General features: G+C 32.8%; 1 protein-coding gene across 1 annotated transcript in view; it reads left to right on the forward strand.

The window, feature by feature from the left end:
- Positions 1 to 16,839: 16,839 nt before the first annotated feature.
- LOC126733903 (uncharacterized) overlaps positions 16,840 to 17,687 on the forward strand; it is a 44,538-nt gene continuing 43,690 nt past the window's right edge. Inside the window, exons 1-2 of the mRNA XM_050437355.1 lie at positions 16,840 to 17,126; positions 17,269 to 17,481. Coding sequence (XP_050293312.1) covers positions 17,058 to 17,126; positions 17,269 to 17,481 — 282 coding nt within the window. The 5' untranslated portion in view covers positions 16,840 to 17,057. The remainder of the gene's footprint in view (positions 17,127 to 17,268; positions 17,482 to 17,687) is intronic.

Here is a 17,687-nt window from a genome sequence, read left to right on the forward strand (position 1 = left end):
TTGTACAACACTGAGCACAACAACGATCGCAAATATGAAGAAGAATAGGATAAAATTAGATCAGGATTATGCTGCTCATATATTTTCCAAGCAAAAGACCGCAAAAACCAAATCTACAACATATTTAAAAAGTAGAATTCGGCACGAGCAGTAGACGTAACAAAACCGAGCTTACAAAAATTGTGAATAATGGTATAGAATTATTTTAACTCACTGGGAAAAATTTAAATACTGATAATTTAATTTACTTGTTCATGAAAAAAAATGCTGCTTGAAGGAATATGTTAACACATTAAAATGAAAATACAATTCCAAAAAATAAAACATACAAACTCAAATAAACACGCCATATTGCATTACCAAGTTAATGAAATTGCAACGATATGATTGAATACTTAAACGACGATCATAAAATAAAATTTGCTAGAACAAAAAAAGCTTAATCATTCTCGTCAGTATTGTCAGAGTCAGAACTGAAATCAGAGATATTGTCTTCGTCATCGTCGTCTTCGTCAGTCGTAATCACAAGTGGCAGAATGTCATAGGCATCACACACTTGTATTACCTCCCAAGCCTTTTCAATTACCTTTTCTGTATGAAAAACATATTTTTGCCAATGATCTATAGAAATTTCATTTATTACCCTTTTCCATGTAGTCAGAACTTCTGAAGGTGACCCCTTAAAATTGGAAATATATTGATCATATTTTCGTTTACATTCGGACCATACCATTTCAATTGCATTAAACTGGCAATGATATGGAGAGAGTCGCAAAATTTTGTGTCCTAAAGGTTTAACATATTCATCAAGGAAGTACTTTTTTTCACTAGGGCAGTTTCTGCGTGCAATACTCCATATTTTATCTTTCATGGCTTTTTCTGGAAAGCCAATATTCTTTTCTTTAACCATTCGGTCAGTCTCTGCTTTGTCCAAGATTTTCTCGGAATTTCTTCTAATAAACCAGAATGGTAACTTGCATTGTCTATGATTATATCTATATGAGCTGAGTTTTAAACCAGTTTTCGAAGTTTTTCCTGTTCATATTGTCATGATAATCTCCCGTCTTTAATCCACTCTTGAATATTAAATTTGCACCCTTGATGAAGCCATCTTTGGTTCCGGCGTGGACCACGATATAACGATGACCTTAAAAATAAAAGATAATTCAATTCTCTTCTTTTAGAAATCATTCTTACAGAACATAAATTTAATATAATTAATAAGTAATGTTCCATGCACATACGAGTAGTGTATGGAGTTAAATTCCCTCATATTGTCTTAGAGAGAAATTATATGAAACTATGAAACAGATAAAATTTTGAAGTTAGAGGGCCCTTACAAAGGCAATAGTTTTTATTCAAAAAAAAAATCTAAAAAGATAACCAGATAATTTTTACCTTTACTGTTTTTCCTTGAATCCGTGTGCTTGGTGTCATCTTGCCAGCTACTACGAAATGATCCCTTGCTAAAAATCCACGTCTCATCAATGAAAACTGGAGTAAAACCTTCCGGACTTACATTTCTATTTTTGATATACTCCTTTAAAAAATTTATTCTTTTATGAACAATATTTGGCAAGTCCAACAAATATTCAAATATTTTCTGTTATTTGATTTTTTCCACTTGAAGCCTATACTATTGATCCATCTTCTTAAGGAGTCAATGGAAAACTCAAAATATTCAATTTCTTCCCTGAACTTTTCTCTTATTGTTGCCAATATTACATATTCTTTTCTGGCGTACATAGAATAAATTGTGTCCCGAATTCTATGTTTCAAATATGTTGTAATTTTGGTTTTTCCTGTCTTTTGCTTGGAAGATATACGGGCTGCGTAATCCTGATCTGATTTTATCCCATTCTTCTTTATATTTGCGATCGTTGTTTTGCTCAATTTTGTTGCATCTGCGGCTCGCTGTATCACATTCTCAATTTGAAGTGCAATTCCGTTTCGGACTTGTTCCTCTTCCAGTCGAAAAAAAGCCAATATATTTAAAATCATCAGCTGCGATTGTTCATTATACCTATTATATCTTTTTTTAGGCATTATCTAACACTTTTCGAAATAACTTTCAAGAACAAGTTAACAAACCAATATTTTTGATTGACAGTGACGGATATTTCACATAACCTAGTATATAAAAGATGAATAATCATCAGACACCAATTTTTTTCAAAAGTTTGTTGTCGCCGTTGTTTGGAATATGCTAAACAAAGATAAACAAAAATGACGTCATTACAAATGGGTATAATTTTGACTATAGTTTCACTTGCAATGTTTTTTTTGCTGTAAATTGAGGTATGGCAAGAGTGATGGCAAGAATTCAAATCAATATATGTATGTATTATCCCACTAATCGCGTTCCAAAATTGCGTTAGTGGTGCGATACATTTTTGGCACAATAGACTATAATATTAAATCCGGATTCTTGCCAATTGTGGACGTGAAATTTCGCGGCAAGGCGATAAAGAAGAAGGGCATAAGATTAGTTGAAGCCAAATATTCTCACTTGAGGGATGTTTGTGAGACAAGACAGGACAGAAAATTGAATATTGAAGCCAGTTGTATACGTCAAACTTCAGTTACTTTAAAAGCGTACCCTGTTGTACTTGATGTAAGGGATATTCGCAAAATGTATTTGTACGTTAGTAAAATTGTTATTTCATTGCTATTTCCTATTTTTGCAGCTTGACATTGATCGAAAAGTAAGCGGCTCTTGCACTTGCATAACCAAAGATACAAGGAGCTGCAAATATTAAATAAATATAAACAGTATGCACTTGTCTACTACATTCAAAGCTGTCGCGGTGTTTAAGTGTTAAGCAGGAATGGAGGAAACCTTCTGCAGCTGAAATGGCCAAAACAATCCACTGCAAAGTACATCTCGTTAGCTTATCGTACACCCCTGCATTTGATTACAGAAGTGGCGAAAGTGCCCATGATTTTTCTGTTGCCGATTTTCGAGGACTGGACTTCAGGTTCAGCCAGAAATGTCGTTATTTCCAAGGCTTTGAATGCTGACAAAAGGAAAGACAGGAGAGCAGTGAAAGAAAAACGGAAAAGGAGGAGCAGCGTCGCTTGGATAAGAACGTTGCAACATGTGCCACCCAGTTTTTGAAGTTCATAACCGATAAAACAGTTTACGGTGCTGCATTTTTATTTCATAGAAAGGAAGAAGCAGGTTTTTTTATGCAGCATGTATGCTTGCAAGAGGACGACATTGTCGACCTTTGTCGAATGACAAGAATGCAGCGCAACTGCAAGAAGTGGACCGATGCTAGAAAACTCCACGTTAGTGCTAGTACCAAAGCTCACGACTTAAAATGTATGACAAGAGTAAAGGCAAAGGACCTAGTGTATAAATTTTTGCATCCAAGCACTATTTAAACCTGTGGCGAATAGGAAAAGAAAAGAGAGCTATAGCAGAATACGCAAAGTTCTATAAAAGTAAATTGCACAGTGTGGGACTTTTTGTTCACCCTCTGCAACCTTGGCTAGCAGCTTTGGTTGACAGTGTAGTTATTGAGGAAGGGCGAGCAGTCAGGTTGTTAGAGGTCAAATGTCCACACACATGCAAAAAAACCCATGGTTGATGAGATAGGCAAGCCGACTATACAATACCTGCATTTAGTAAATGGAAAAATAGAACTCCGACATTCCAGTGTATATTACACGCAAAAATGTTATGTACATTTTTTGTCTAGTCGATTTTTGATAGCTGCAAGGAGAAGATTCATCGAGATGAAGCTTTCCTTGCACAAGCCATACTGAAATTCACGGGTTTCAATTTTTCTTTCTATTTGCCAGCATTGTACGATAAAGAAAATGTTCAACTTTGATATTTCAGCACGTTAGTTTTTTAATAATAAACTTTAACTTAGTGTAAATGGAAATTACAGTACTTATATGTGCAAAGTGTCTTGACTGTTATGTACATATTATATGATTTAAATATTTGTTTACTGCAGCATTTACTTATTTCCATTATTCTAATAAACTTGTCAGCTTTTTGCTTGAAAGGCTTGTAAAGCCTTTCTTATAATAAGAATAAGAAAACACGCGATCATTAATTTCCCGCGGCTGCTCAACAGGAAATTCGGTGAAATCGTGACTTGTTCGTCATATTCAACTTGCATATCCACATCCTGGTTGTAAGAATCTTCAACTGTTGAAATACTTTTTGCCTTTGAACAGTACCTTTCCTTCAGCAGCTGCTGCGTTTTCTCTTTTGTACTCCGCACAAATCTGTAGAGACAACAAAAATTCAGGACAATTTTTACATTTACTTAAGTAGTAATTAGTTCTACCTTGCCGTGGGATTTTTAGTGCAACACTGAGACGGTTTTGGGCTTCTGTATTGGTCAGAAAATAGTTTAGGCACATAGCTCGGACTAAGCGCGTGATCTACCTTTTTGCTATTGATGAAATGCGTACTGCAGACTTTATTATTTCTAATTAAATAGTGTAAAAAAATTAACAGTGGCAAAATTTGTTTCACCTATCTCTGATAAAAATACGGAAATTAATATTGTTGTTTCGCATTTATTACCTTATACAGGTAGCAACAAAAGAAAATTACCTTAAATGTTAAAATTTGTTGAGGAATTTATATCTGAATTTATAAATATTCTCCTAACCTTACTTAAAATGCAACTCTAACTTTTGGCTTTGTTTTGCAAATTCGTCAATAACGTTGTCATAAAAATTTTGGTTCTTCGAAAAGTTCCTGAAGTAGTTCTTGTTTAATTGATATCATTGCCAAAGCAGAAAGTCTTTCTTGTCCCGTAGAATTTCTGATAAAAGTCTTAATCCTCTTGAGTGTAGAAAAACTACGTTCTGCTGATCTACTTGTCACAGGTATAGTAAGTGTAAGTTCACAAAAGTTGAGTGTTTCGGGGCAAGCAAGATGTAGTCCACACTTTTTTATTGATTTTAATAAGTCACTAACACTATTTTTATTTAGGCCTTCTAAAGCATTGTATATAATAAACAGTTCAGAACGCAACGCGGAAAAGTCAAAAAAGTTAGGATAATTTTGTCTTAACGAATCAAAAAATTCTTCTAAAATTATTGTATTTGAAGTTGACAAGCTCTAGAAATTTTAGACTTTTAAAGTTCAATCTATCGTCCATGTGAGCCGAAATATTGTCAATGATTTAGTAGAACAGTTTACGAGCTTCAGCTTTTTTTATCTATTTTCTGATTGTCTATAGTATCTTCAGTTCGTGTTCTTTTTCTTTCTGGTTCTCTAGACAAAATTTCTAAAGTTTTAAATCTATGCCAAAATTCATTAAATTGTTCCCTTGTAGACAAAACTATTGACTTGAATTCCTGAATTTTTCTCACACAAAAATTTATATCACTCATTTTACTCTGTAAATCGTTAAATAAATTATCACAGAATGGATATATTTTAGAAAAAATGAGTAGCAGAAGCTTAAAATCAGTTTATTTTAGTAACATGTTCAAATATCCGGTAGAACAAACCACCGTTTCATTATCCCAATCCTGTCTGTTATCCATCATTTTTTGAAAGAAGTCAATAAGCGGTAGCCGATATTCAAAAACAGTCTCTAGGAGCCTGCTATTATAATTCCAACGAGTGGGGGCTACTCTAGGCAATCTTTTATGAACCTCTTGATCCAATGCAGTTGCACAGCCATCTTTACTCTAGCCGCGAACATCGCAAGGCAACACCGCGAACCGCTTATGCTTCCGAATCGATTTAATAGCCGTATTTAACGGGACTCGGCAATGATTTTAAGTTTTTTTACTAACAGAAATGCCCGTTTTGTTGAAGGCATTATGCTATTCATTGGAAAATAGATTTGATATGATTTTTTAACTTTATTTTCATAATATCAAGATTATATCCCAATTTATACAACAAAAAAAAAATTTACCTCTGGATGTTTACTTATTATTGATCAAATATTTTTTCTGGCTTTTTTTGAATAATAATTCTACATATGGTAAATAAATGGTGGATACAAAGTGTTAAATTGTAAATTGACATGCAAAGCATCATCAAAAATGTCGTCAAAAACACTTACAGAAATAAGTATGAGATTGGGTGACTTTGAACACAAAATAGCCAGTATACAGGGCAGATCAAAGCATATTATCAGTTTTCTTAAAGTAAATATAGGTAGATATGGTTGCCTCCATCTATAATCCGTTTTGGTCACCTGTCAAAAAGCCAGCTTTTGACTAGTCAAAGAATGGAAATAGCAGGTGGATGGCAACCAGTTTTTTGACAGGAGACCAAAACGAATAATTATCGATAAAGGCAACACTATATTACATATTTTTTTATAGGTTTGATACCTTTGATACCTCTATAAAATTCAAAGAATAGTTTTCACTTGAATTTTCAACATCAAAAAAATTAAAAAGAAGAAGAAAAATGGACGGTCCTACCCTCACGTATCCACCCAGAAACCCTGAAGGCTGGTGCCTTCAAAAATAATGGCTTCAAATGGAGCTTTAAATATAATTTTAAATTTTAATTTTGAACCTGTTCAACGTTTTTATTTTTATTTTTAAATTTAAAGCTCGAATAATAAAAAAATGTAGTTTGAAGAATTTAAAATATAGCAATAAAATTAAAAAATATATAATTATTATGTATAAAAGAAAATTTTCTTCTTCTTTCCAATATTTTTTGCGACATTTTTAGTCAATGGTATTATCAAATATGGGTCTAAACCTTTATTATCGAGGGGTAATACAAAACAGTGTCTACATACTTGGTGAATAGCTCGGTGAATAGTAATAGTAATAGAAACTATTTACAGGTATGAAATGATGTTATGTAATGATCTATTTTTTAAAAGTATCTAATTTTCTTTTTTTGTTTTTATTTTTTGTCTTTTCTGCGTTTTTTTCTGCAGCAAATTCGTTATTTTTCTTTTTAACATAATCGTTTAGTAAGATATTAGAAAATATAGAGCATGCCATTATCAAAAGGGTTCTATATTCCCTACCGCAAACACATTGGATAAAAAAATCTTTAAAGATTTCATTATGTTCAATGCTTTTTAAAGTCAAATCAATTAATATAGATTTTTGAATATCCATCCGAAGAAAATCAATTTCATTAGAAACATTATTAATGATTTTTTTAAAAATAGCACACATATGAAATAAAATTCCTTTATTGATTTCTGTTGGAATACTCAAACCTCCACTCTGCAGATAGTTAAAATAGTCATTATCAGTTAAATTACCCTTACTTTCAACCATCAGTGAGATACAAATATTGCATATAACTTTTTGAAAAATCTTATGTGCAGGATACCCTGCAATATACATCTCAGCTGATTTATCAATCTCATACTCAATTAAATACTTATTATCAACAAGTAGGGGTAAACATTTGTCACAATCAGTATTTTGGCAGCTCATTTGGGTCAAAATCAGAATCTTTAATAGAACTGTCAACTTTGTTTTTAATATCTAAAAGGGAAAACTGACTTTCAGAAACTTTCCTAAATATGTGTTTAAGCCAAATCTTTTTTTCAGCATTAACAATGTCATCAAAACTAATGTTGTAATTGCATCCACCTAACAGTCTGTATTTACCAAAACGTTTTTCCAATTTCTCGGTTGAAAATTTTTCTGGCAATATATAAAAAATAGAAAAATTGTCAAAAGAATTATCAATTGTTTCAAGAAACAATTGATACTGTGATACTATGACGGATGGCAGAATGGGTATCAATTGTAAGATGGCCATTGTTATTTTCAATTTTTTCCCATGAATCTAGCCAGGAAATCATTTTCTTTAAAAACAGAACTGACTCATCATTTGTTCCTGTAATCGGCTTACAATATTTATTTTAATGGTGGCTTTTGACACACTAGTGTTATTTACTATGTCCCACTAGTGCCTAATAATTTCTAAAAAGTCTGCAGTGTCTTTAAAACCTAACTGTATTAAAGCTGAAATAGTTGAACTATGGCACGTATTATCTGCAAGGTAAACTTTTTGGATTCTAAAACATTGGGAAAGACAGTTTTATATGAAAGTTTAAACGCTTTTTTTTTACCAGTTTTTTTTCCTTTTCATATACATCTGATATACTGTCTGATATCTGAAAATTTAGCAAATTTAATTTAAGTAAAATCATCAAAATCAGGGAATACAAATGTTTTATTTAAATTCTTTAGATTTCTCCAATTATTAAATATATTCTTAAATATGTGTACGAAATCAAAGCTAGTAAAAATGTTTTTGTCTGGATATTTTGGATTTGAGAAAAAGTAACTGTTATTAGTAATATTAGAAAAAAGTGATTGGTTAATTTTATGGTTATCAGTAATCACATCTAAAACCTCAAAACCATTTTTCTGTACTAAAGAAATTACATTTTTAGTAATCGGCACCATCTCTATTCCTTTAATTTTATTAACTGGCAAAAGTTTTACAATTTCTGAAAAATTTCCAAAAGAAGAACATCATGAAAGCTAATACAGTTTGAGCTAATGAAGTATCATTTGCAGCTACACCAATTAGACTCTTCCCTCGATAATCCAATCTTTTGGAAATATATATTTCATCAATTATTAATAGGTTAACTACTTTTTCTGTGGATGTTAAAGAGCCAGATACAATGTTTAAATAATTTGTGGTAACATGATCGGATTTTTGTGCTTTATTAGTATTTGGTGATACATCAATACTGGATGAAAGGTACTGCAAGTAGTGTCTTTTAGTAGGTAGTGTGAAAAAGTCTTTGTAATTTGTATTAAAAGTAATATAAAAATTAACCAAAATTTGGTTGAGAGAAAATTTAAATGAATTAATTAAATATATTTGATAATAATATGCAAAAAAATTGTGCAATTGTTCCTCCAAGTCCAAAAAAAATCATAATTGTTTTTGAAGTGACACATTGAAATTGAAAAGTTTGGTCTAAGATAATTATAAATTATTACCGCAATATAACTACGTAAGAAAAGAGTTGTGCTATGCTATGGCAATGTCAGAATTTTGTTTTATATTCCATCATAAATCACATTTCTTAGAATTAATTTTTCTAACAGACGTTATGATTTTATAGAATAAGTAAATGTGAGGAAATGACGCTTAAAAAGGAATCATAATTTTAGCCACTACAATCAATAGATATACAGGGTGACAATTTAAAAACTGCAAATAACCATATATGTATTGGGAAATAAAAATGCTATAAAACAGTTTTTATACCTATAATGAAGGGACAAAAACGAGCATATTATCTTACCCTTATCTGCAACCCCTAGAACAGGATTAGATGCACCCCTAGAATCTTAAATAGAAGGAGTGCTCGAATGATACCTCATCTTAAAGGTCTTTGAAAATGCTTTCCAATGATACTATAGAAAGACACAATTAAAAAAGTTGGCGACACTTCACGCATTTGTATGTCCCCGTGAACCTAGCCTGGGAGTGCCCATGGAGTTGGCACCTGTGGCACTGGATCCTCCTGGATTTATTTCGCTGGGCTTCCGTCACGCGTGTTGACGACGTGGCCTTGGCTTACTCCTTTAGCTTTGAGGGCAGCAGATACCTTCTCGTATCTCTGCTTCTCGCGGATGACGATTGGGGGAATTTAGGCCTTTGGCGGTGGCGATACGGGCTCGGTTTTGGGCCCAGGAGGAGAGTTCCTGAACCCAGCTCTGGATGTGGAGGGAGTCTAGGTGGGTTGTTTGGGGGGCTGCGGCTTCCTTCTGTGTGCCACCTTATTTTTATAGTGGTTTCTTACAGCTTTGTCAAACGTAATTTTATTTCGTAAACGTTTCGTAAACCTCAGGATAAAATGTGTACCTAACTGGAAACTTGTATTTATTTCTTTCCATCAAAAAAAATACTATAATCCAAATATTTTTTTATTGATCATCAATATTATAACCTGTTTACAACGTAAATTAAGAAAAATTAAATTTTGGAAAAAACCTGAAAGTTATGCAGCAAAATAAAGTTGTTTACATGCAACGGTCAGACCCTACCTTAGAATATTAAAAGGGTAGAATTAGTAAGCAATAGCTTTGTTTTGAGTTCAACATGAGCACAGGGGCAAGGGGGCTGTTTTGTTTACAAACATATTCATCGATTCTCTGTTGTCTAATTTACACGCATTTTCAAAAGAGGAAATTTTCAACTATATATCAACACTTATAATATTGTTAATTTTACTTATTGATGTTAGATTTTGGATTAAAAATAAAAAGTATAAATAGATATATGTTATTTTAAGTGCAAAAATAACAACTTCAGGGCGGAAAAAACTTATTAACATCCTTATTCCTAAAACCTCCAAATAATCCAAAAGTTGATGTCATCTTGACAAACGGCTTTGTGTTTACATTCGGTATTTGTGAAGTTCTGTGTTTTTTCTTTAGTTTTCGACTGAAGAAGGAGAAAGGCTGAGTCATTTTAGTGTTTTGTGAACTGTTACTATAGTAAAAACTTGTGCCGTTTGTGTCGTACCACGGGAAAGACGCGATTTAGGCGGATCTTTTCCCAAGTAAATACTGATATTGTCATAACATCATATCAAGGGACAACCGTCGTCATAAACGTAGAATAATAAAAACTTATTAAGAAATCTGTAATAATTATAAAATATTTAATTTCCATAAAAATGCTTTTTATTAGATAAGTACCTTTACTCTAATAAACTACTTTAAAAAACCCATAAGGAGTTTATAAACGGTAATATTGTTTATAATTTAAATCATAATCTATTATTAATAAATATTTATCATGTAAATATTTTCTGACAACGTCACTGGTAAAGATAACTTGTGTCGATGGAATGAACAATGCGATCGAGCGGCGATGTTGTTACCTTTTTCTCTAAAATAGGGGCGTTACCTATTCATTTAACTTTGAATGTTGACTTATTTATAAAGCATCTTATCATATTTTATGGAAAAAAATGCTTTATATTTTATTAAAGAGGAATAGTATTATTTTGCGCCTGTCAAAATATATTTGTATTCTGTATTTTTTTTGCCATTTCTACATAAGCATTTGGCATCAGAGATGTTGGAAGCAAATAAACTGCCCATAGTTTGACGGCAATGCTAATTCTAGCCTTTTAATGTTCTAAGAACCTTACTGAATTCCCAGTTTTCGTCCGATCACCGAAGTTAAGCGTGGCGCGTGGTAAGTGGTTAGTACTTGGATGGATGACCCCTTGAAAACATTACGTCGTTACTCCAGGAATACACTTTTATGTCAGGAACACACATTTTGTATTGATTACTTCAAGACTTTCACCTGAATCACGTTGATTGTTGATTAATTGTTTCCAAACTTATTAAAATGCCCAGAACGTGCCTTTCAAGTTCCATGGAATATGTTGGAAATGCTTAGAACTGTGTACATTGTTTTTGACAATGGAGGCCAATAATTTCAAGAGAATACTGAATCAAAGCAAACAAATATAAAAAGTAATATACAAATTCTATAAAATTTAAGGTACAAGGATTTACACTCAAATAAGCTTAATTGAGGGCCTTAAACAGATCAACTACTAAAAACTATACTATATGTGGCATTAAAAACTAAACGTTCATTTAAAAATAAACTTGTGTAGGAATTTTGCAAAGTTAGCAAAATTTATTACAAATCTGTAATATATACTAAGCCCTAGGAAGCTTTTTAACTAATCAGTGAGTCGTGGCCAATTTTACTTGCACTTGATCTGGAACAGTCTTGACACCATTTTCTGATATTACATGACCGAGGTATCGACTTTTTTTAAAATATTCAAAATTTTCACTTGACAAGACTTATTTGTTTTTGAAAGTGGTAGACAATGGTAATGTAGAAATGTATTGGTAATGTCAGTTTACACTTGATAACGGTCGGAGATACTTACCCACCGAAACGTCGTGTTGTACGAAAACAAAGACAATGTCAGTCCGACTACTTGTTTCTTTTAGGGCTTAGTTTCAGGTTTGCCTCTCGAAGCTTAACAAATACCTTTCAAAGGTGACTGGAGCATTACAGAATCTAAAGGACATGACTATAAACCACCAAAGTCCAGTTCCAATCGAAAATGCAATGTTTTCCTTGTCTTCTAGATGCATTTTTTCCTGCCAGTATCCACTTTTTAGATCGAGCATTGAAAACCATTGTGAATTACTAGCATGTTCAGGGTGTCATCAATTCTTGGTAAAAGATAGCTATCTATAGCACCTGGAGTCTGTCTTTTAAAATCTGTCACTGAATCTGCTCGTCCATTGTTAAACCTTTTCTCACAACTGGGACAATCGGTTGGTGGCTCTGTACGGAAAAAGCAAAAAGGTCAATGCTTAACATGCTTAAGCATAATAGGATCCATGTGAACGGCTCCAAGTGGAACGCTTGAGGCTCTGTTGTTCCTTCCGCCCCTGGGCCTTATGGTGTAATTTGAGGCAATAAGAACTGTGCATAGGCTACATTCCCTTCGTGACCTCCGGTACTGCCATGAAAAAAAAAAGGTTATAGGCCGTGCAGGAACAAACAATAGTTAGTCCCTTACTAGACTGGGGTTTGCGAAATGGCCTAAAGCTGTTTGCGAAATGGAGATGGGCTAAATTTGTAGCTATGCGATTAATGAAGAGTTTGCCGGACAAGTGGGTTATTTTTCTGGTTTAATGTTATCATATTAAACAATTCTAGATAATACGTTAAAGAAATAAGAAAATGCGCGTTCTGATGTTTATTTTTTTGTACTTAAGAACGGCGCCTAATATGAAAAAAGAAGGTAGGAGAGAAGAACAACTTCAACAATGTATAATATCATAGTGGCATAGCGTACCCTTTTTCATTAAAAAATATTACCCGTATGCACGCTAATGAAAAACATAAAATTCTTAATTATATGTAAAAGAATGAACAACCTTAACAACTTCTTAAAAATCCAGCAATTTTTTTCCGTATATCTTAGTCGGATGCAGAGCAATAAATAAATGAATCATCTAATTTCAAAAGCGGCCATCTCCACTGAAGCTAATTTTAAGAAAAATGCAAAAAAACTGCTATAAAAAAAATACCTTGTAAAATATTGTATTTTTTGCCTTTTATATCTATAAATGTACTAAAAAAACATGTGTATGAGTTTATTTTATTAAAGATAGATATTTATAAAAAATAAAATGTTCCACCTTTGTGATGTATTTTTACCGACTTTTTAAAAAAAATCTTAACAAAACAAAAACAAAATTCTACAAAGTAATACTTATAAAAATTAAAAAAACGAAATGAAACAAAAAACAAAACAGTGTATCAATATTTGTTTAGTCATTTTTTAAATCTTAAATGTTCTACTCGAGATTTAAATTTATACAATATTTTCTCTTTCTCCAATTTCTTCACACACCAGGTCATCTTTAGGAGGTTGACCTATGCATTGTCCAACAGTAGTGTAAAAGTTTAAATTTTCCAACTCTTGCCAGTTTTCCCCGTAGTGAGCTTGGAGAAGTGCGCTAACGTCCTTGATCTTTTTGGCATTTGGAGTCATGCCAGTTGTTAGAAGACCAGGGACTTCCCTTTTTTACCACCAACTTATCACCTCCTAAATCCGAATGGTAAGACTCCTCTCCACGAATAGTTACATTACCTTTTAAGGTCTTCTTCAATAAAAACCTTTTAGAAGGGTTGAATTTGAAGTGCCACTGTCCAGGTGGTTTCATAGTTTCTAATGTGGCACTTTTCCAGTCATTGATTCCAATATCTTTCATTTGACAAACAGAGCCATGCCCTTTTAGAATATTTATGTATTCTTCGGGTTTTATGATAATTTCGATTTTTTTTTTTTTTAATTTTTTTTTTTAAATTTTTTTTTCGATTTGCGCAAATACCCTATCTGGTGGTATATACGAATGACCTACAATGGGAAAGATAATTTCAACAGTTTTAACGTTTTGTGGAGCTGATGTTACAAGCCATTTTGACAACATTCCCATCAAAGTTGTATTTTTGTTTTGTCGGACAGTGTCAATATCTTGTAGGTCTGAGTGGCATAATCTGTGGAAAACGGTACTTGCAATTTCATTTGAGCTTTTCGGCCTTTCTATTTCATTCCAATAATAAATATGAACATTGCTTGCAGTTAATCCAGCATGTGAGTTGCCTTCTACAATAGTGAAGTTATAGAAATTCCATTGACGACTGAAATAAGCTCGTTGGTCTGGTACTTCTGGTAAGCTCATATTCTTCTGGCAGTCAAAAGACATGGTCAGCAATCCATCTCTTTCCTGCTGCAACATTTGAAAAAATGCCTTGGCCTTTAATTTATGAATTCTTTTCTGTGTTTTTAAATTGTGTTTTTTAGTTGGTTCCTTTTCTGTTTTGATTTTTTTGCCAAGTTCCAAGCATTTGGAGCACACATCTTCTCTGGGACTGCCAAATCCCAAGTTATATTTTTTGTTAAAAATGTTGCGGAAAAAAGATTCTTTCACTTTAAGATTTGATTCAACATCTTTATTGTACATTTTCCACATAGATTTTATGCTTCGCTCGGACGGTAAGTATAATCTGACAGAAGTTTTCGAGCGACAGTAATAGGGTTCCTGGGCTGTAAAGGACTCAATAAATTTCATAGCTGACAACTTTTTCGGTATATTTTTTGAACTTTTTCGATCTCCTCCTCTTGTTTCTTTTGCTATGCTACCGCCGGATTTAAAAGAACGTGTTATAACCCCTTGAACACGATGTTTTTTAATAACTAAAATGTTAAGGAAAGCTGTCCTACAAACTATAACTTTTTTGCCATCAGATTGCCTTCTTACAAAGTATTTAAATGTGTACGACTTTTCTGGACGATTAGATTGTGTTGGACGATGTCGTTCTGGTTTCTGTACGCTTGTATAATTTATTATGAAATTATCCTGAACAATTTTATCCTTGGAGAGATATAAATTTGAATGGAACTTCAAAATATCTTGCATTTTAAAGATCTACATTGATAGGCATTAGTATTAGGGTGACACTTCGGATATGCAGGGAGTTGTTCACTCGAATATCTAAAATAAAAACAAACTCATCAGGTACTTTATTAATTAAAAAACATTTTAAATGGGATTACCTTAACGTTTTTAGTTTATTATTTTTCCATTCAGCGATATTTCGCGTTTTCTTCCTCGCAAGCTTCGGAGAAACGGGGGAAATTATGCTTCCGATACTATCGTTCATTCTAATGCTTTGTATACACAATAAAAAAACACTTAAAAACTAACTTTTAAATATAAAAACCTAATTGTTTTCAAAAGGACCGATCGTAAACAAAACAAATCTAATACTAAATGAAACACGTGGAATCGACTCGTAAATAAAAACCGCGAAAAGACAAAATCTGAGGCTTCCTATTGGTCAGCCGGAGATGGCCGGTTTTGAACACAATGTGACATTGGAGATGGCCGATTTTGAAATTAACAATAAAGAACACATGACAATTTAGCTTGGATGTGGCCGTTTTTGTTAGGAAATGATTTCATAATATAATACGGTTTATGTTTTAGAATGTAACGTGATACTTAGCCTAAAAAATTAAAATTTTGGAGATGGCCGCTTTTGAAATTAGACGATTCAAATCCTCAGTTCTGAAAACAGCATTCTCGATTATATCAAATACAAATTTTTTCATACGGAATTACTCCCTGAAGTTTGCTGTACTAACATAATAACATCCAGTATTATATAATCTAAGGCTAAGGTTTAGACAAAGACAAAAAAAAATTCAAACACGGTCGGTAAAGTGATTATTGCTATATTCATCGATATTAAAAAAACTCTTTTTAAAACTAACTTAAACCTATTGAGATGCAATATTCTAAGTTGAAGTGGCAACTTATTATATACCCATATATTATGGTTCATAGAAGGATACTCCCGTTTTTATAATAATATGATAAATTTTATGAAATTCTCTATGAATATTATTGTCGTTTCTAGTGAAATATGAATATACATCTTCCAAAAGTTTCATAGTTATTAATATTGACAGTGACATGCGATAAACAATAGTAGATATATAAACAAGACACAGTTAAAATAATTAGTCTTGATAAATGCATTCTACACTCCGCCCTATAGTCCAGATTTTGGATGATTCTAATGACCTTTCTTTGAAGAAAATACGACCCACCTTGGTTGAATGCTCTCAAATTAGAATTCCATATGAAATTCGTAAATGGATGCATGCAAAATAAGCAGTGCAATTTTAGGAGACACATTCTGAATCACGCTTTGAAGTGCAAAAACGCAAGATGGGATTCCAGGCATATGTAATCGACGTGTGCCTCGCATAGAAGTTTGGAATACATTTTTATCCCAAAGAAGATAAAACAAACCAGCCAATCTAAATTGCGAGTAGATATACAGTTGTTTTTTATCGGCATTTATATTTAATTGGTTAGAGTAAAAGCAATCTGAAACCTTCGGTTATGTTCCTGTGGCTTCATGTATAAATCACCAAGTGATACTCTTCTTTTATTAAAGTTGTGTCATTGGCAACGAGAATAAGATCATCAGTAGGACCACTAGGTCCTAGCACTGAACCTTGGGGATTCCCAAATTCTGCAAGATTATTGTGAGCGATTTAAATTAACCCTTAATATATGGTACAGCTCGAAAAATTATAATAAGTAGTGTGATGAACAAAAATAAGGAAAATTGTATAGTATTCTAAAATCAGAATAAGAAACGATTTTGCGAACTACGATTTCGAGAAATTATAAACAATGCTTAAGTCCTTTATTCTACAGGCGTTGGGTAAACACCATCGCTCGCTGTAAAGGAAGAGAAGACCGAGAAAGGCCTTGACTTGACCTTGAGCTGTCACGTATACACTGTCACCTGTAAACGTCACCCGTTTGTTTATTTTGGTTTTCCTATCTCCCTTGCTCCGATACGTTTTTACTTATTTCAACCTTTTTCATGCAAGAATTCCACTAAAAGAAAGGAAATGTACTTTTTCCGTTCCAAAGACTCGTTTCCACGCTAATTTTACTCACAATTAATTTTTTCTTATTGTTATTTTAATGTCGTGACTAAGGCTCTTTGTCTTTTGGTTTGAATTATGTCGCATACAAGGTATCCTCCTGAAGAGGCACTGCCAAGGACCGGCAGGGTCAACGAAGTCTGCCAGGTATGTTAATTGATTATTATTTTCATATAATTTGCTTAGATTACAAATAAAATTTTGCTGCCTAATTACTTGCAAGGTTATATCTATAAAATCTCAGTATGATTTTATTTAATCTTTAAAACACACTTTTGTTTTATAAAAGGAGTGGATGGTCAGAGAAGATTCTGCTTTAGCCTATCAACTTCAAAACCAAGAATTCTCTGACCATTTGTCAGGAAATAGGGTTAGAAATGCAATGGTGAGGGAAGACTTCCCAAGGGCCAAGTCTGAGCAACAAAAAGAGCAGGAAATGGCAGAACAGGCTGCTGCTATATACCAGAGAATGCTTCAAGAGCAAGAAGAATATGACCAAAAGGTAAAGCTGGTTTTATTTGTTTATGTTTAAACATATATGAGTATGGAACCCTATAAAGATATAATTACCTTTTATTTAGTCTTTTTCATTTATAGAAAACCCTTAAGGATTCAAAACATTCATGCCATTCATTTGGCATAATATATTAAGGTGTTATTAATTGCCATTCATTAGCAATGCTATTTCAAAAGATCTTCAAAAGAGTC

Source organism: Anthonomus grandis, chromosome 1 (genome assembly GCF_022605725.1).
Source record: "Anthonomus grandis grandis chromosome 1, icAntGran1.3, whole genome shotgun sequence".
In the NCBI taxonomy this organism is placed as follows: domain Eukaryota; kingdom Metazoa; phylum Arthropoda; class Insecta; order Coleoptera; family Curculionidae; genus Anthonomus; species Anthonomus grandis.